Source organism: Cetorhinus maximus, chromosome 16, assembly GCF_964194155.1.
Source record: "Cetorhinus maximus chromosome 16, sCetMax3.hap1.1, whole genome shotgun sequence".
NCBI lineage: Eukaryota > Metazoa > Chordata > Chondrichthyes > Lamniformes > Cetorhinidae > Cetorhinus > Cetorhinus maximus.
In genome coordinates, this window is record NC_135894.1 from 30,591,591 (window position 1) to 30,612,013 (window position 20,423).

The window sequence follows — 20,423 nt, forward strand, 5'->3', positions numbered from 1 at the left end:
GCACATGAGCCAGCTTCAAATGCTCCTAACTCACCTAGAGAACCAAAGAAAGGGAAAAATAAAACTAAGCTAAAAAAAGTCATTGCCATAAAGAAATGTTTACAGAAACTGTCAGAAGAAAATGTCGCACAAAATTTCTAATGCAAAAACCAAAATCTCTGAAAATACATCCACCAACAGCAATGGATGAACTGAATTACCACAGAATGTTGAGATTATAGTGATTTGATTGAAATATGTAAAAACAAATAGACTAGACTGTATCCTTGAGGATAGAATATTTCCTAACCTTCATGATCCCTCATCACTAACTTCCCAAACAGAGGAAATAGCCTTTCTCTGTTCACTGTCAAAAACATTCATAATTTTAAAATCTTCTAGTAAATCTGTTAGTCTTCCCTGCTCCAGTGCAAATAGTCAAAGTACTTCAAATCTCTGCGATAACCCTTGCTTCCCATCCCTGGCAATATATATTAACTTGGATATTTACAGACCAAACAGCTTCTTTTGAGAGAGAGACGAGCACAAGATTGGGCAATCATTGAAGTACTCTTTGTCTTCAGCCATTGGATGGCCTCATGCAGTTTGATCATTTTAAGTTATGTGCAATGTAAACAGCATGCCAAAAACATGGATCATTCTGTTAGAAAAAAGTAATGCAAATCAAAGGGGAAGACTTCACGCCAGAATTACACAGGAGTGACCCCTTTGCAGAAAGTAGAAGGAAGACTTCAGTCAGTTAAGTGTGGTGTGTAATTGGAGGCTATGATTATGGCTGACACAATGGTGTCAATAGACAATGAGTTGAAGGCAGCGTGAGACTTAAAGCAGGAGCAATCCACTTACTCAACAAACAGATTCTGCTTAAGTGTGGATGAAATTGGTCTAGCTAGCAGCACTAAACAGGCTCGTAGCGAAGCGGCAGCAACTTTTCAAAATGCTAGCTTTTATTTTCCATTGACTTGGAAAATATCGTCAATACCTTGAGCTTCAAACATTACGGAGAGACTAGGAAACAAGCCTCCACAAAGAATTTAAACTATCATTTTGTGAACTTCAGTGGAAAGAAGATTGGATGAGGTGAAAAACTGACTGCCAATTTGCTAGGAGCCAACTACACACTGCTGGCATAGACCCATTTCACCCTCGGTCTCTATGAACTGAAGCATCTGTATGTATGCATTGTAAACAGAACTCATGGCCGAAACTACAGCAACATTTCTCCATTAAGTTAGCGTGATTCCTCCAGCAAAATGCAGTGAGAGGAGGATAGTTATACAAATATTGTGAAAATGAATCCCAGTGTGGTCTCCAGGCGCGATTGACAGAGGAATTACCCAATCACCTCCATTCTGGCTGGCACTTGTGCTGTCACTACATCACAGAATCACACAGTGCAGAAGAGGCCCTTCGGCCCATCGAGTCTACACTGACATGTGAGAAACACCTGACCTACCTACCTAATCCCATTTACCTGCACTTGGCCCATAGCCTTGAATGTTATGATGTGCCAAGTGCTCAGCCAGGTACTTTTTAAAGGATGTGAGGCAACCCGCCTCCACCACCCTCCCAGGCAGTGTATTCCAGACCGTCACCACCCTTTGGGTAAAAAAGTTTTTCCTCACATCCCCCCTAAACCTCCTGCCCCTCACCTTGAACTTATGTCCCCTTGTGACTGACCCTTCAACTAAGGGGAACAGCTGCTCCCTATCCACCCTGTCCACGCCCCTCATAATCTGTACACTCGACCAGGTCGCCCCTCAGTCTTCTCCGCTCCAACGAAAAACAACCCAAGTCTATCCAACCTCTCTTCATAACTTAAATGTTTCATCCCAGGTAACATCCTGGTGAATCTCCTCTGCACCCCCTCCAGTGCAACTACATCCTTCCTATAATGTGGCGGCCAAAACTGCACGCAGTACTCCAGCTGTGGCCTCACCAAGGTTCTATACATCTCCAACATGACCTCCCTACTTTTGTAATCTATGCCTCGATTGATAAAGGCAAGTGTCCCATATGCCTTTTTCACCACCCCACTAACATGCCCCTCCGCCTTCAGAGATCTATGGACACACACACCAAGGTCCCTTTGTTCCTCAGAACTTCCTAGTGTCATGCTGTTCATTGAATACTTCCTTGTCAAATTACTCCTTCCAAAGTGTATTGTACATGTCGCCATGTCTCTTTCGAGTTGAAAGCTAAGCATTGATTGGTCAATGTTCTCAATGATGGTTTTGTAGATAAGTATGTTTGTCTTAAAATTGAGATTCAGGGAGAAGATTCTAGAACAGGTTTTCGGGTTGATAGTGAGGGTTTGCCTTTTTGATGGGCGGGCTGCCATTAAATCTGGTGAGCAGCGGTGAGAAGCCATCTCGTAACGTGCATAACATCAAAATTGAGGACACCACTGAATCTTTAGAATGTGCAATAGCTGCTCATTATTCAAGTTGGTGCAGCTTCCAATCACATTCCTTATTCCTGACAAGTGACTCAACATGCTTAGTGCAGATGGCATACATACAATTTCAAGTTGAGAAAAATGCACAAGAGTGATAAAGAACTTTCCAAGGGTGTGAGACAGATATTTTGAAAACAGCCTAATCTTGAGCATATATGAATCTATACCCATTTACATTTTTTAAAGGAACGCTGTTCCTGGGAATGTTAAACATGAACTCAAGTCAACTGAGAACATCGTGCACAGAATACACTATACACTCAACAATGGAAACAAACACAGCTCTACAAATAATAAGGGGAATGAATGTCTCCATAAGGAAACTATTAGATGGTCCAGTTGCAGCTGAGTCAACATCCAACCCCAAACCAACTTGCTCCCATCCTGACTGAATTCGAATCATGCAGACGATCATATTAAGCAACTTTGACTTAAGAGTAGACTGCACCACCCACAGAACCTAGAGAATCATTCTATCAGAGTCTACACATAAACCATTGCAACTTTGTCATACTTGAGGTTACCCAAAATCCTCCATTAGATTACCAATTTTGGTTTAATTCGATAGCTGGATGTTGTTTCTACTGATTTTGAATTTCAGGTTGGCTTTGAATTTGTAAAGTTAATTAGAAAAATCTACTATACTGCAATTAAAAATCAATTACTCGAAAACAAGCATGTTAAATCAGATTAGAACCTTTTCGCTTCTGTGGCCCGCTTCCATGTTATAAATTCCGTAGGCCCCCCGTAACACCAAACAATCAACTGGTCTGTATAAAAACTAATTGTACAATGTTATGGCACAGCCGATGGTAAATGCTGAGCTGCTCAAGTCTCAAAGGGAAACTTGAAACAACTGCCACAACTGTTTTGCAATTTGTATAAATTTCGAGATGCGTGCCTTGAATTCAGTAGTAATAAGACCACTGAGTCTTATAGGTTTCTTGCAAAACTAAATTAAACCTTTATTAATAGAAGGAATTATTTTAAGTACATACATAGATCTACAAAGTACTACTATGATAATTTCTAAATCCCCTAATCAATCTATTCTCCCAGTAACACTTTCATTAAGGCAACACCAAGACACACAGATTTTAAAAGACCCAGGCAAAGTAACACACAATACCTTGAAACAGTTGAATTCAAAGTGAGTTTTCTTAACTTCAGTTCTTTGTAGGCAACAGCTTGAGGCTAAGATGCTGGAGGCTTTTCATACTTGTTAGATCTTAGAATGCCTTCCCTTTCACACTCCTTGATCCATATTTTCCCCTATGTCTTTGGACTTTACCTCAAATAATAAAAATCTCTCATAGTACCAATTTTACCAGTAATCTTTGGTAAAAATAAACACACTGTTTCTTAACTTCTCCTGGCCAGGTAAAACATTTCACCCCTTCTTTGAAATCAAGTTAGTCTGGTTTATTTAAAAATGAAAATGTTCCCGTTACCCCTATGTTTACCTACTTAACACTTCAAACCGAGCTTAACTTCTGATACATCAAAGCCTTCAGATCAGCTGCCTTTAATTCAATTAAGTCCCCCCGACACACACACTTACACAGACCCATATACACTGACCCCACTATTACTCTACAATAAATTCCAATAATACTACGAAAATTATTATATCTTCCTGACAATTAAACTTATATATGTCATTTTTTTCACTTGTGTCATGTGATGAGAAAAATCGATCATAGTCTCCAGTGCAGTACTGAGGGAGTGCTGCATTGACAGATGTTGGAAACCACAGGTAAGAATTAAATGACAAGCTTTTGTGTTCTGCCAAATGTGTGAAGGAGGTCCTAAAAAAAGCCTTCCTTAATATGCATGGTTGGATGCAGATATTTCAGAATTAAGAAATGTTCCTCTTTACAGATACTCAATTTAATGGATTTCAATACATTACTGTTTAGGTTTTGATTAACCCAAGGGAGCAGGCAACTTGGGGAAACAATCTTGAGATAACAGTGTGGGGCATTCAGCAAGTTCTAGCACAAGTATGAAAGAATCCCACAATGCTTGTGATATTTAGTTATACTTTTGAATGAGAAAAACTACCCCTAATATATATACAGTTGTTAAGTCTATTTATTATACAGTTCTAGATTCCCCAGCCAGTGGAAACAAACTCTCGGTATCCAACCAGTCAAGCAATTTGAGAATCTTGTATGCTGCAATGAGATCGCCTCTCATGCTTCTCAACATCAGAGAATATAGGCCCAATTTACTCAGCCTCTCATCACAGGACAACCCTCTCACCCCAGGGACCAATCTAGTGAACCTTCGCTGTACTGCCTCCAATGCAAGTATATCCTTGCTTAAATATGGAGCCAAAACTGAGCACTGTACGCCAGGTCTGGTCTCACCAAAGTCATGTACAATTGGAGAACACTGCTTCATTCCAAGATTCCAATCCCTCTTGCAATAAAGGCCAACATGTCATTTTTGCTTTCCCATTTGCTTGCTGTACCTGCATGCTAACTTTTTGTGTTCCTTGTACGAGTACACCCAAATGTCTCTGAACATCAACATTTGCAAGTTTCACACCATTTTAAAAATATTCTGTTTTTCTGTTTTTATGACCAGAGTGAATAACTTCACACCAGTTCACAATATACTACATCTGCTGTTGCACACTCAACTAACCTGTTTATGTCTCTTTGCAGCCAATGGCAAAAAGTATACTAAAAGTAATAAATAACACATTCCCTATCATCAAGACTCGGTAAATCAGTTTTTACACAACAGCAACAATGCTGGAAGGAGCTTAATAAATCACTTTGGACTTTGGTTAAAGTTTTGACTGATGAGATAAGCAGCATTTGTTTTTTAAACACAACTCAAGTTCTGATGATGTTGGATTTGTTTATGAGATTTGTTCGTTGTTATTGAATTGACAGTGTTGTGACATCAATCCTGTCCCCAAATCGAAAAATGCATGCAGGAGGAAACAGTAAAAACAAGGAGACTGCTTTCCTGGGGCATGGTGAATGAAATGGCAAAAAGGCAAATATACAAGAAAAATCCCAGGTCTAGTCTCCATTCACTGATTACTGAGCAGCACTATCAACCAACCCAACTGTTCCATCGATGTGTTTACAGTCACTACCCGCCCTGGTGGTCCACTCACAATCACTACCCCACTTCATGTTCCACTCACAATCACTACCGCACCTTGTGTTCCGCTCACAATCACTGCCCCAGCTTGTGTTCCGCTCACAATCATTGCCCCACATCGTGTTCACTCACAGTCACTACCCCAATTCGCATTCCACTCACAATCACTACACCAGCCAATCTCCACCTCGTGTTCCGCACACACCTGCAACCCCACCTCAAGTTCCACACACAATCAGTACCCCACCTCACGTTCCACTCAGAATCACTACCCCAATTCTCGTTCCACTCACAATCACTACCCCAATTCTCGTTCCACTCACAATCACTACCCCACCTCGTGCCCCGCTCACAATCACTACCCCACCTCCTGCCCTGCTCACAATCACTACCCCACCTCGTGTTATACTCACAATGGCTACCCCTCATCATTTTGCGCCCAACTCACTACCTCATCTCGTGTTCAGCTCACAATCGCTACCCCACCTCGTGTTATACTCACAATCGCTACCCCACCTCGTGTTATACTCACAATCGCTACCCCACCTCGTGTTATACTCACAATCGCTACCCCACCTCGTGTTATACTCACAATCGCTACCCCACCTCGTGTTATACTCACAATCGCTACCCCACCTCGTGTTATACTCACAATCGCTACCCCACCTCGTGTTATACTCACAATCGCTACCCCACCTCGTGTTATACTCACAATCGCTACCCCACCTCGTGTTATACTCACAATCGCTACCCCACCTCGTGTTATACTCACAATCGCTATCCCACCTCGTGTTATACTCACAATCGCTACCCCACCTCGTGTTATACTCACAATCGCTACCCCACCTCGTGTTATACTCACAATCGCTACTCCTACTTATTTTGCGTTCACAATCACGACCCCACCTCGCGTTCCAGTCAGTCACTACCTCGCCTTGCGTTCCACACAAAGTCACAACCCCGCTTCGAGCTGCACTCAGTCACTACCCGCCTCGCGTTCACTCAGTCACTACCCGCCTCGCGTTCCACTCACAATCCCTACCCCGTCTCGCGTTCCACTCACAATCCCTACCCCGTCTCGCTTTGCCTATACAATCGCTACCCCGTCTCGCTTTGCCTTTACAATCGCTACCCCGTCTCGCTTTGCCTTTACAATCGCTACCCCGTCTCGCTTTGCCTTTACAATCGCTACCCCGTCTCGCTTTGCCTTTACAATCGCTACCCCGTCTCGCTTTGCCTTTACAATCGCTACCCCGTCTCGCTTTGCCTTTACAATCGCTACCCCGTCTCGCTTTGCCTTTACAATCGCTACCCCGTCTCGCTTTGCCTTTACAATCGCTACCCCACCTCGTGTTCCGCTCACAATCGCTACCCCACCTCGTGTTCCGCTCACAATCGCTACCCCACCTCGTGCTCCGCTCACAATCGCTACCCCACCTCGTGCTCCGCTCACAATCGCTACCCCACCTCGTGTTCCGCTCACAATCGCTACCCCACCTCGTGTTCCGCTCACAATCGCTACCCCACCTCGTGTTCCGCTCACAATCGCTACCCCACCTCGTGTTCCGCTCACAATCGCTACCCCACCTCGTGTTCCGCTCACAATCGCTACCCCACCTCGTGTTCCGCTCACAATCGCTACCCCACCTCGTGTTCCGCTCACAATCGCTACCCCACCTCGTGTTCCGCTCACAATCGCTACCCCACCTCGTGTTCCGCTCACAATCGCTACCCCACCTCGTGTTCCGCTCACAATCGCTACCCCACCTCGTGTTCCGCTCACAATCGCTACCCCACCTCGTGTTATACTCTCACTCATTACCCCAACCCATACCCGCCTCCGATTCCAATGACTATCACGACCCCACCTCGCTTTCCAATCAGTCGCTTCCCCGCCTTGCATTCCACTCACAGTCACTACTCCGCCTCGCGTTCCACCCAGTCACTACCCTGCCTCATGTTTACTCAGTCACTACCCTGCCTCATGTTTACCCAGTCACTACCCCTTCTCGCGTTCACTCACAGTCACTACCCCTTCTCGCATTCACTCTCACTCACTACCCTGCCTCGTGCTCCGCTCACAATCACGATCCCACCTCGTGTTCCACTCACAATCACTGCCCCACGTCGGGTTCCGCTCACAATCACTGCCCCACCTCATGTTCCGCTCACAATCACTACCTCCTTGCAGCTGGACAAGCTTGGAGTGGGAGAGGGTGGATCCAGTTAATCTGGTCCATGTAGGAACCAACGACACAGGTAGAACTGGAAATGATGTTCTTTTGGGATAGTTTGAAGAGATTAGGGTCAATATTAAAATACTGAACATCAATATCATCTCTCGATTGGTACCTGAACCACATGCCAATTGGCATAGGATCAAGCAGATTAGAGAATTAAACATGTGGCTCAAGAGTGATGTGGGAAGAAGGGGTTTCAATTCATGAGGCACTGGCACCAGTACTCAGACAAGAGAGAGCTGTTTCATTGGGATGGACTCCGAAGAAACAAGTTGAGGCAACAGAACAATGTATCACAGTGAGTAAAAACAAGCAGAGTGAGACAAGAAGGAACAGAGAGTTTAATGGTAATTGAGCATCAGTGAGTATGGTCTATGCAGGAAATAGTCATAAAAAAATGAAATTGAAGGCTGTTTATCTGAATGTGCGAAACATCCGCAGTAAGATAGATGACCTAGTGGCACAAATAGAGATAAATGATTTAGATCTAATTGCCATTATAGAAACATGGCTACATGGTGACCAAGGTTGAGAAATATATATTCCGGGGTACACAACATTTCTGAAAGACAGACAGAATGGACAAGGCAGAGGGGTAGCCTGAAAGTAAAGGATGACAGAAGGACATTAGTGAGGAAAAGTCTTGGCTCAGATCATCAAGTGGAATCAGTATGGGTGGGGATTAGGAATAGCAGCATCAGGTAAAGCTGTTGGGAGTAGTTTATAGGCCTCCTAACAGTAGCTATTATGTTGGACATAGCATTAAAGAAGAAATTATTGGAGTGTGTAAAAAAGACAACGTAATAATTGTGGGGAACTTTAATCTTCATATAGACTGGACCAATCAAATTGGCAAAGGTGGTCTAGAAGATGAGTTTGTAGCATGTTTTTCTGATAGTATCTTTGAGCAATATGTTGTGGAACCAACTAAGGATAAAGCTATTTTAGATCTAGTATTGTATAATGAGGTGGGGTTAGTTAGTAATCTCATAGTAAAAGATCCACTGGGAACTAGTGGTCATAATATCATTAAACTTCATGTTAAATTTGAAAGCGACATTCTCCAATCACAAACAATAATCTTAAATTTAAACAAAGTCAACTACATAGATAAGAGGAGAGAACTGGCTAAGATTGATTGGGTAAATAGACTAAAAGGTATGGAGGTAAATGAACATTTAAAGGAACAATTCAAAGTCTTCAACAAAAATACATTCTATTTAAGAACAAAAACTCAGCAAGTTAAAGGTAGTTTTAGAGTAAAAGAAAAGGCTTAAGATTGCAAAAAATCATAGCAAGACTATGGATTGGGAGTGTGTTAGAAACCAGCAAAGGGCCACCAAAAAGTTGATAAAAAGGAAAAAGATAAAATGAGAAAAAATCAGCCAGGAATATAAAAATAAATTGTAAGAGCTTTTGCATGTATATCAAAGGAAGAGAGTGGCTGAAGCAAACATTGGTCCCTTAGAAGCAGAGACAGGAGAAATTATCATGGGGAATGAGGAAATGGCAGAGACTTCAAATAATTATTGTGTCTGGCTTCACAGTAGAAGACACAAGTTGCATACCAAAAATAGAGGACAACCTAGAGGCTAATAAGAGTGAAGAAATTAATATCAACAGATAAAAAGTATTGGACAAACTTAAGGGACTAAAATCTGACAAATCCCCAGAACCGGATAGCTACCTCTTTTAGAAGCCTAGGATATAGAGGTGGCGGATGTGCTGGCTATGATTTTCCAAAATTCTCTAGATTCTGGAACGGTCCCAGCAGATTGGAAGTGAGCAAGTGTAACAGTAATATTCGAGAAAGGAGGGAGTGAGAAAACCAGGAACTACAGGCCAGTTAGCCATACATCAATCATCAGGAAAGTCCTGGGATCTATGATTAAGGAAGTCTTAACAATGCACTTAGAAAAAGAGTCTGATCAGACAAAGTCAACATGATTTTACTAAAGGGATAGCATGTTTGAAAAACTTCTAAGAGTTTTTGTGGATGTAACCAGTAGGGTAGATAAAAGAGAACCAGTAGGTGCTGTATACCTGGAATTCCAAAAAGGATTCGACAAGGTACCATACAGAAGGTTAATAGGCAATATAAGGACTCATGCAGTTGGCGGTAATATATCGTCATGGATAGAGGATAGTGTCCTTCCAAGTGACCATTAATTTTGCCTGGATTGTGGACTCTAGATGTTTCCCCATCACCAACATTAGGCTGACTGACCTGCAGTTACCCGATTTACATTTCCTCCAATCACCAGGTACGAGAACGCAAGTAGAATCACATACGGCTCGAAACATTAACTCTGTTTCTCTATCCACAGATGCTGCCAGACCTGCTGACTATTTCCAGCACTTTCTGTACTTATTTGAATTTCTACTAATCACTCTTCTTGCTCTTAACTGATGCCTTCCCATTACTGACTTAGAGGCCAATGGAAATAGTTTGTTTAAGTTTAACATCTTTATTATTACATGACCTGTCTAGTCTCCCACATTCTTCCCTCTGCAAACTTGGGCTCAATCAAAACTCTGCTGCTTCTGTCCTACATCCGCTTACACATCATCGCATACTTGCTGACCTACAATAGCTTCCATTTAAGTAACGCCTTGATTTTAAAATTCTCATCCTGGTTTTCAAATGACCCTGCCCAAACTCCTCCAGGATAAAGTCATCACCACTGCCCCACCACTCACCAAGCCAAGATCTCTGCACTCATCCAATTCTGCCATTTGGAGAATTCCTAATAATAATCGCTCCAACACGGTGGCCATGCCTTCAGGTGCAAAGGTCCTAAGCTCTGGAATTCCCTCCCTCTCCGGTTCTCTACCTCTCATCCTGAAGACACTCCTTAAAATCAACTTTTGGTCACATGACCTATCTTCTTATGCAGCTCAGTGTCAAGTTTGCTTGAGGCATTTCTTTGTTTTTTATTCATTCATGGGATCTGGGTGTCACTGGCTGGGCCCGCATTTATTGCCCATCCCTAATTGCCCTTGAGAAGGTGGTGATGAGCTGCCTTCTTGAACCGCTGCAGTCCATGTGGTATAGGTACAGTGCTGTTAGGGAGGGAGTTCCAGGATTTTGACCCAGCGACAGTGAAGGAATGGCGATATATTTCCAAGTCAGGATGGTGAGTGACATGGAGGGGAACTTCCAGGTGGTGGTGTTCTTCTAGATGGTAGTGGTCGTGGGTTTGGAAGGTGCTGTCTAAGGAGCCTCGGTGAGTTTCTGCAGTGCATCTTGTAGATGGTACACACTGCTGCCACTGTGTGTCAGTGATGGAGGGATGAACGTTTGTGGATGGGGTGCCAATCAAGTGGGCTGCTTTGTCCTGAGTGGTGTCAAGCTTTGAGTGTTGCTGCAGCTGCACTCATCCAGGCTAGTGAAGGGTATTCCATCGTACTCCTGACTTGTGCCTTGTAGATGGCGGACAGGCTTTGAGGAGTCAGGAGATGAATTACTCACCACAGGATTCCTAGCCTCTGACCTGCTCTTGTAGCCACAGTATTTATATAGCTAGTCCAGTTCAGTTTCTGGTGAATGGTAACCCCCCCCAGGATGTTGATAGTAGGAGATTTAGCAATAGTAATGCCATTGAATGTCAAGGGGCGATGGTTAGATTCTCTCTTGTTGGAGATGGTCATTGCCTAGCACTTGTGTGGCGCGAATGTTACTTGCCACTTGTCATTCCAAGCCTGGATACTGTTCAGGTCTTGCTGCATTGGGACGTGGACTGCTTCAGTATCTGAGGGGTTGCGAATGGTGCTGAACATTGTGCAAACATCAGCGAACATCCCCACTTCTGACCTTATGATGGAAAGGAGGTCATTGATGAAGCAGCAGAAGATGGTTGGGCCTGGGATACATGTTAAACATGCTACACAAACACAAATTTCTATTGCTATACATCATTGAAACTCAATTCTAAACAGAGTTAGGAGATCATCTCATAACCTTTCAATTCCAAATGAAAATAAAAATAAAAACAGTTTCGCTGGTCTGTCCTCATAACTAAAGCTGCTTATATCATCTCTTCTGCACGTTCTGCATGGCTTAAATATCCTTCCCGTAGTAGACCATCTAAAACTGGACGCAATATTTTAATTGCTGCCAAAATAATCATTTGTATAGGGTTGGAACTCTCTTTTGGGCTCAATGTCTCTACTTATGAAATCAAAAATCTCAGATGCTTCGATCTAAGCCATCTAATTAATTTGTCTTTCAATATTTAAGGATTGGGTCCCTTAATCCCAAAGTCTCACTGTCAAACCACTTCTTTACTATTGACTATATCTGTTCAGATGGGAGCTTAAATGGGAGTTAATATAGATCAATGAGACAGATAAGAGATGTGAAGTTTTACATTTAATACAATACTATAATGGAATCAGCGATAATGGAGCAGGGAGGGGCCGTACACAACACCCAGGTCTCGGAGCAGGCCTAGATGCTGCTGTTTGAACCCAAGCCTGAACCGGGTGGCGGCAGCACCACCATCTATAGTATATAAAGCAGCAGCCTGTCACCATGGAAACCAATGTGCAGAAGCAGAATGAGATCATTGTGTTCATTGGCCGCGTTAACAAGGTGAAACAGCGTGTGTGTTGATGAGGGTGAGGGGTAGCTCTGGGTAGAGAGCTGTGGATTCCACTCATGTTATGACCACAATTGGTGTTAATTGCTGTGCAAACCAAATCCCAGAGGGAAACTTGGCTTATGGGCCATAACCTTTTTATTTTGTATTCTAAAAAAAGAAAAGATCTCAGCAGTAAGAGGTCCAGTAATAGTTTTGGGATTTTAAAAATTAAAACTAAAAGTTTTATTAACACGAATAAAAGAAAACTTAAGCACATAAGATTACAGTTGCACAATTAAGGTTAGTCTTACGATCATTTCCCTCAAAAAGACTCTCCACTTGATCAGACCCACAAGTAAACACCTTCCAAGCAACACTCCCTTATAGATATTTAACTGTACAAAATCCAATAATATTATCCAAGGCAAATTGCTGTAGCTTCAATAAAGGCATGCCATATGACCATGTATCTAGCTTCCATTCTGCTGTGGAAAACTAAACTTTAGAATGAAACTGTTTTTTGTTGCCCAAGACTTTTCTGGCTTGACTGGATGGTTGATTCAAACTGCATCTCCTCCCAGCCCAGCTCACCTCAACAGCTCAAACAGCAACTCTAGCTATAGCTATCCTAAGCCCTCCACAGTAACTCTGAAATATCTTTTTTTCACCTTTCATTTCAGGTTCCATTGTTCTCACACCACTTTGAAACACAAATCCTTCCAAATATAAAATCTTTCATGTCTCTATCTTGTCTTTGCTTTCGGGTCAACAAAATTTAATATCCCCTTCTATTTACCTATGGAACTCCTGCAAGATGCAAACATGTTTCTTTGTACCTCTGACTCCCCTTTGATATTCAAAGAAACTCTCAACTTATCTTAAAATGCAAACGCTAGATCTAACCTATTTACCTGTTCCTCAAACATAACACCTCTATCCTCTTCATTTTTTAAACCCCCCAGACAATCTGTCTCCTATTAATCTCTGCCCCGCTTAATTAAATCATACACACACACACTCAAGACTTTTCCACAGAATAACACAATATTACCCAAAAATATTTATTTAAAAAAACATCCATTTCTCACACTTTGTTGGCGCAGTGTGGAGAGGCTACTTGGGCCTCCTGGAGGACAGCATTGGGAAAATTCACAGGTCCTGTATTTGTACCCCTACATGGGCGAAAAAAACCCACGCTCCCGTGACCCAGAGGGTGGGAGAAGAAATAGATCCATGTGACCAGGTTTTCGAGGGAGAAGGTGGTGGTGGCTCAGCTGGAAATGGAAAACCCGAAGGCTGGATGTAGGAGCAGGCAGTAAGCACGATACAAGGTTGCTGCCACTGTTTCTGTTACTTTGAAGCGACTGAACAACCAGAATTGGCCATAGAGTGTACAAAGTTGTTGCTGGTGGTTCAGATAAGTTATTCTGGTGGATTCACGCAGCCCAGACAGACAAGAGCAGAGCTGAAAAGGTTCTGGAGAAGTGTATCATTTTGTTGAAAATTATACCTGTAAACCTGGGTTGAATGGGAGCTGCTGCCAGTTGAAAATCAGTGGCTAATTCCTCAAAGGAAAGGAGCTGGAATTCTACCCGAGGAAAACTGAGCCTTCAAGGACTTTGTGGCTGAAATTGGTGTGGTGTTTGCCGAGTGGGCTGCCCAGTAAATTTGAGAGATCGATCTTTATTGTATCTGCGATTTAACTTCTAACTTATATTGGCTGTGATTTGCCTGTTAATTCATGTTCAATTTATGTTGATTTTGGTTTGATTGTCAAAGGAGAGGTTGTAAAAAGCTGAAATTTTGTCCACTGAGGTCATTTGGTAAATTTGGTTTGTTGATCTCCATGGGGATCATAACCATTTAAATTTGAACGAATAGGAATACAGTGGAAACCAATGTATTCCAGCAAAGAACACATGATTTGCCTTTAACACTCTCAAACTGGTACATTTTGCATGGACAAATATAGGTACACCAGCCTAGTAATTATGCAACTGGTAATTCAGAGACCCAGAAAAATAATCCAGGGGATATATGAGTTCAAATACTACCATGGCAGCTTGAGAATTTAAATTCAGCTTTTTAAAAATTTGTCAAATCAGTAAAAGTGACCATGAAGCTGTCAGATTGAGTGAATCAGTTGGATGTTTAAAACAACGCCCTCGGGGAAAGGAAACTGGCCACCCTTAGTCAGTTTGGCCGATGTGTGACTCCAGTCCCATGCCAATGTGGTTGACTTTTCACTGACCTCTGATGTGACCCAGCAAGCCACTCAGTTGTATCAAACCACGAGAAAGAAAAGCAAAAGTCAAACTGGATTGACAACTTGGATGTGTCCAAAGCATCGTATCAGAACACAGCAAAGGCATACCCATATTTATTTCACAAATGGGAAGGCATTTTAATATTTTCAGCAGTATGGAGATTAAATCAACGGATTATCATCTTGGATTGAAGCTTGTGATCAAAGGCCATATTAGGCACCAGAGTGAAAACTGCACATACATTGCATACTCAGTCGGGGCACTGTTATCACAGAGTGAGGGATCATCCAGACACAGAAGAAAGCAACAAGGATGAACGACAGAGGAAAGAGCTGTGAGGAGCAATTTGATAAATGAAGGCTTTTAGGTTGGGGGGGGAGTTGGTTTAGAGAGGTACATAAGATATATAATGGAGTACAGAAAATGCTTTACGGTGCTACAGCAGCAGGATAAAAAGGCACCTGGGTTGTGAAGCAAAGTCTCTCCAAATAACCCAAAAAAACTGGTGCCAAAGTTAAGAGAGCTGTACCATAGACTAATCAAGCAAGTCTGGCAAAAGTCATGCTCTCAGATTTCCAACATAAGACCATAAGACACAGGAGCAGAAATTAGGCCATTCGGCCCATCGAGTCTGCTCCGCCATTCAATCATGGTTGATAAGTTTCTTAACCCCATTCTCCCGCCTTCTCCCCGTAACCTTTGATCCCCTTACCAATCAAGAACCTATCTATCTCGGTCTTAAATACGCTCAATGACCTGGCCTCCACAGCCTTCTGTGGCAATGAATTCCATAGATTCACCACTCTCTGGCTAAAGAAGTTTCTCCTCATCTCTGTTCTAAAAGGTCTTCCCTTTACTCTGAGGCTGTGCCCTCGGGTCCTAGTCTCTCCTACTAATGGAAACATCTTCCCCACATCCACTCTATCCAGGCCTTTCAGTATTCTGTAAGTTTCAATCAGATCCCCCCTCATCCTTCTAACCTCCATCAACTATAGACCCAGAGTCCTCAAACGTTTCTCATATGTTAAGCCTTTCATTCCTGGGATCATTCTCGTGAACCTCCTCTGGACCCTCTCCAGGGCCAGCACATCCTTCCTGAGATACGGGGCCCAAAATTGCTCACAATATTCTAAATTTGGTCTGACCAGAGCCTTATAAAGCCTCAGCAGCACATCCCTGCTTTTATATTCTAGTCCTCTCAAAATAAATTCCAACATTGCATTTGCCTTCCTAACTACCGACTCAACCTGCAAGTTAACCTTAAGAGAATTGTGGACTAGGACTCCCAAGTCCCTTTGCACTCCAGACTTCTGAATTCTCTCCCCATTAAGAAAATAGTCGATGCCTCTATTCTTCCTACCAAAGTGCATGACCTCACACTTCCCCACGTTGTATTCCATCTGCCACTTCTTTGCCCATTCTCCTAACCTGTCCAAATCTTTCTGCAGCCTCCCAGCCTCCTCAATACTACCTGTCCCTCTACCTATCTTTGTATCATCTGCAAAATTAGGCAGAAAGCCCTCAGTTCCTTCATCTAGATCATTAATGTATAAAGTGAAAAGTTGTGGTCCCAACACTGACCCCTGCGGAACTCCACTAGTCACCAGCCACCATCCTGAGAAGGACACCCTTATCCCCACTCTCTGCCTCCTGCCAGACAGCCAATCTTCTATCCATGCTAGTACCTTGCCTCTAACGCCATGGGCTCTTATCTTACTGAGCAGCCTCCTATGCGGCACCTTGTCAAAGGCTTTCTGGAAGTCCAAGTAGATAACATCCATTGGCTCTCCCTTGTCTAACCTACTCGTTACCTCCTCAAAGAATTCTAACAGATTTGTCAGGCATGACCTCCCCTTGATGAAACCATGCTGACTTTGCCTTATTTTACCATGTACTTCCAAGTATCCTGAAATCTCATCCTTAATAATGGACTCTAAAATCTTACCAAAGACCGAGGTCAGGCTAATTGGCCTGTAATTTCCCGTCTTTTGCCTCACTCCCTTCTTAAACAGGGGGGTTACATTAGTGATTTTCCAGTCCTCTGGGACCCTCCCTGACTCCAGTGATTCCTGAAGGATCACCACTAACGCCTCCACTATCTCTTCAGCTATCTCCTTCAGAACTCTGGGGTGTAATCCATCTGGTCCTGGTGATTTATCCACCTTCAGACCTTTCAGTTTTCCTAGCACCTTCTCCTTGGTAATGGCCACCATACTCACCTCTGCCCCCAACTCTCTTGAACTTTGGGGATGTCATTCGTGTCTTCCACTGTGAAGACTGACGCAAAGTACCTATTCAGTTCCTCCGCCATTTCTTTGTTCCCCACTACTACTTCTCCAGCGTCATTTTCCAGCAGCCCAATGTCCACTTTTGCCTCTCTCTTACCCTTTATATATCTAAAAAAAACTCTTGCAATCTTCTTTTATATTACTGGCTAGTTTACCCTCATATTTAATCTTCTCCCTCCTTATTTCTTTTTTAATTGTCTTCTGTTGGTCTTTGTAGGCTTCCCAATCCTCTGGTTTCCCACTGCTCTTTGCCGCATTGTATGCTTTCTCTTTAGCTTTTATGCTGTCCCTGACTTCCCTTGTCATCCATGGTTGCTTTGTCCTCCCTTTAGTATGCTTCTTCTTCCTAGGGATGAATTTTTGCTGTGTCTCCCAAATTACTCCCAGAAACTCCTGCCATTGCTGTTCCACTGTCTTTCCTGCTAGGCTCATCTCCCAGTCAATTCTGGCCATCTCCTCCCTCATGCCTCTGTAGTTGCCTTTATTCAACTGTTACATCTGATTCCAGCTTTTTCCTCTCAAATTGCAGGGTAAATTCTATCATATTATGGTCACTTCCTCCTAAGGGTTCCTTCACCTTCAGCTCCCTTATCAAATCTGCCTCATTACACATCACTAAATCTAGAATTGCCTGTTCCCTAGTGGGCTCCACCACAAGCTGCTCCAAAAAGCCATCTCGTAGACACTCCACAAATTCCTTTTCTTAGGATCCACTACCAACCTGATTTTCCCAGTCTACCTGCATATTGAAATCCCCCATGATCACTGTAATCTTGCCTTTCATACACGCCTTTTCTATCTCCTGGTGTATCTTGTGCCCCACATCCGGACTACTGTTCAGAGGCCTGTACATAACTCCCATTATGGCTTTTTTACCTTTGCGATTCCTCAACTCTACCCATGCAGATTCTACATCATCTGACCCTACGTCGTTTCTTGCTATCGATTTAATTTCATTTCCTACTAACAAAGCAACCCCACCCCCTCTGCCAACCTGCCTATCTTTTCGATAGGATGTATATCCTTGGATATTTAGCTCCCAGTCCTGATCCCCTTGCAGTCCATGCCTCCGTGATGCCCACGCACATCATTCCTTCCAATTTCGATCTGCGCCACAGGCTCATTTACCTTATTTTGTATACTGCGTGCATTCAGATACAACACCTTCAGTCCTGTATTTCCTGTCCCCTTTCTCATTGTCGTCCCTTTATCTGATATGCTTGAAGTTAGATTCCTAGCCCTTTCCAAACACTCTGTCCTATTTTGTGTTCTGGAGACTTTAATAGCCTCTCCTGGGCTCTCCTTTCTTTTCAGTTTTTTCATAATTTTCCATGAAGTCAAATCCACCACCCCCCCCACACACTAACCTGCTGCTTTGTTTCCCAGTAGTCATATTTCTTGGAGCTTTTACCCTTCCCTCCCCCCCCAGCCTTTCTAGTTTAAAGTCCTGTTGACCACCCTATTTACCCTTTTCGCTAGAACATTGGTCCCGATCGGTTCAGGTGGAGACAGTCCCAACGGTACAGATCCCTCCTGTTCCAATACTGATGCCAGTGCCCCACGAAATGGAACCCCTCTTTCCCGCACCACTCCTTTAGCCACGTGTTTACTTCCCTTATTCTCGTGTCCCTATGCCAATTCGCACGTGGCTCGGGTAGTAATCCGGAGATTATAACCTTTGAGGACCTGTTCTTTTAGTTCCTAGTTCCTGATAATCCTAAAACAGGTCCTCTTTCCTAGTCTTACCTATGTTATTTGTCCCGACGTGGTACCACAAAAACTGGATCCTCCCCCTCCAAGGATGCAGGCAACAGGTCTATGGGAACACTACCACTTCCGATTTGCCCTCCAAGCCACACACCAGCCCAACTTGGACATATATCACCATTCCTTCGTCATCACTGTGTCAAACTCCTGAAACACCCTGCCCAGCAGCATTGTGGGATCCACTGCACCACAAGGACTGCAGTGGTTCAAGGCAGCAGCTCAGCACCACCTTTTCAAGGGCCACTAGGAATGAGCACTAAATACAAACTTTCCAAGTAGTGCCCACGTACTGAGAACCATTTTTATAATTCAGCAAGGATAACAGTTCCCTGTCGCTTGCCATTTCAACACACCACCTTGCTTTCATGCCCATGTGTCCGTCCTTGGCCTGCTGCATTGTTCCAGTGAAGCTCAACGCAAACTGGAGGAACAGCACCTCATCTTCCGACTAGTACTTAACAGCCTTCCAGACTGAATATTGAGTTCAACAACTTTAGATCATGAACTCTCTCCTCCAACCCCTCCCCCTTTCCGATTTCCCCTTTTTCCAATAATTTATATACATTTTTCTTTTCCCACCTGTTTCCAATATTTTTAAATGTATTTCCATCCATTGTTTTATCTCTACCTTTTAGCCTATTTCGATACCCCCCCCCCCCCCCCACCCCACCCCCACTAGGGCCATCTGTCCCTTTCTCGTCCTGCTTTCTACCCTTAATGTCACCATTAACACATTTCTTAGCTAATATCACCACCGTCAACACCTCTTTGTCCTTTTGTCTATGACATCTTTTGGCAATCTCCACCTATCACTGGCCCTCTATCCAGCTCTACCTGTCCCAATACCCCTTTAAACCAGCTTATATTTCACCTCTTTTCTATTTTTCCTTAGTTCTGATGAAGAGTCATTTGGACTCGAAATGTTAACTGTATCCCGCTCCGCAGATGCTGTCAGACCTGCTGAGTTTTTCCAGGTATTTTTGTTTTTGTCCTTAATAATTAATATCATTTGTAATTGAAACCAGTTTCTCCTTAAAGCCTTGCCTACTTTACAGTCCGACCAGAGTCACTAGCATACTAAGCAGAAAAATATTTATAATAATTGAAAGGAGAAAATAACAATTTTACTTACTGTGTTTCAAGGGCACAAGTTCAGGGTTTTTAGGCTCCTTCAGCTTAAATTGAACATCGCCAATGCTAATTGTGTCACCTACAAATTTAAAAATAGGCAGAGTAAATCTTCACATTTTAAAAAGATTTGCCACTTCACTCAACTGCATTATGAATTGAAAAACATCCCCAGCCAGTTAACAGTAATACAGATGCAGCATACAATACTGAACGCCGCCATTCAGGTTGCAGTCCTTTGCCATTGCACCTCGCTTTTCTGAAATCTTCAAACCACCTGTTGTCATTCCATCAGTGGATGATTCCAATGGGTCACAACTGCTTTAATTATTCATAAGTCACCAGTATCAGACCCAAAACAGCAACACTACATTTGACAAGCTCAATCCCTGACATCTGTATTTCTCAGCAACCAAACAATTATTTAAAATGTGAGGACACAATTTTTAATTTAAATACATTCGTTCCCAAGATTGAGTTCATCCTTCCCGACAACCATGTGCAAACTCTTTGTCACCCTACGATAAAAAGTACTGAATTGAAGGAAGAAATTCAGAACCAAATGAGAT

General features: G+C 43.0%; 1 protein-coding gene across 2 annotated transcripts in view; it reads right to left on the reverse strand.

Moving 5' to 3' along the window:
- The window catches only part of vwa8 (von Willebrand factor A domain containing 8), a 414,855-nt gene extending 394,917 nt beyond the window's left edge, over positions 1-19,938 (reverse strand). Inside the window, exon 1 of one of the 2 annotated variants that reach the window (XM_078559607.1) lies at positions 19,859-19,938. Coding sequence is in view for 1 of the 2 variants with exons in the window: in XM_078559606.1 (XP_078415732.1) it covers position 19,859 (1 nt within the window). In the remaining variant the exon portion in view is untranslated. The remainder of the gene's footprint in view (positions 1-19,858) is intronic. The other variant, XM_078559606.1, reaches the window with a different exon arrangement.
- Between the last annotated feature and the right edge of the window lie 485 nt (positions 19,939-20,423).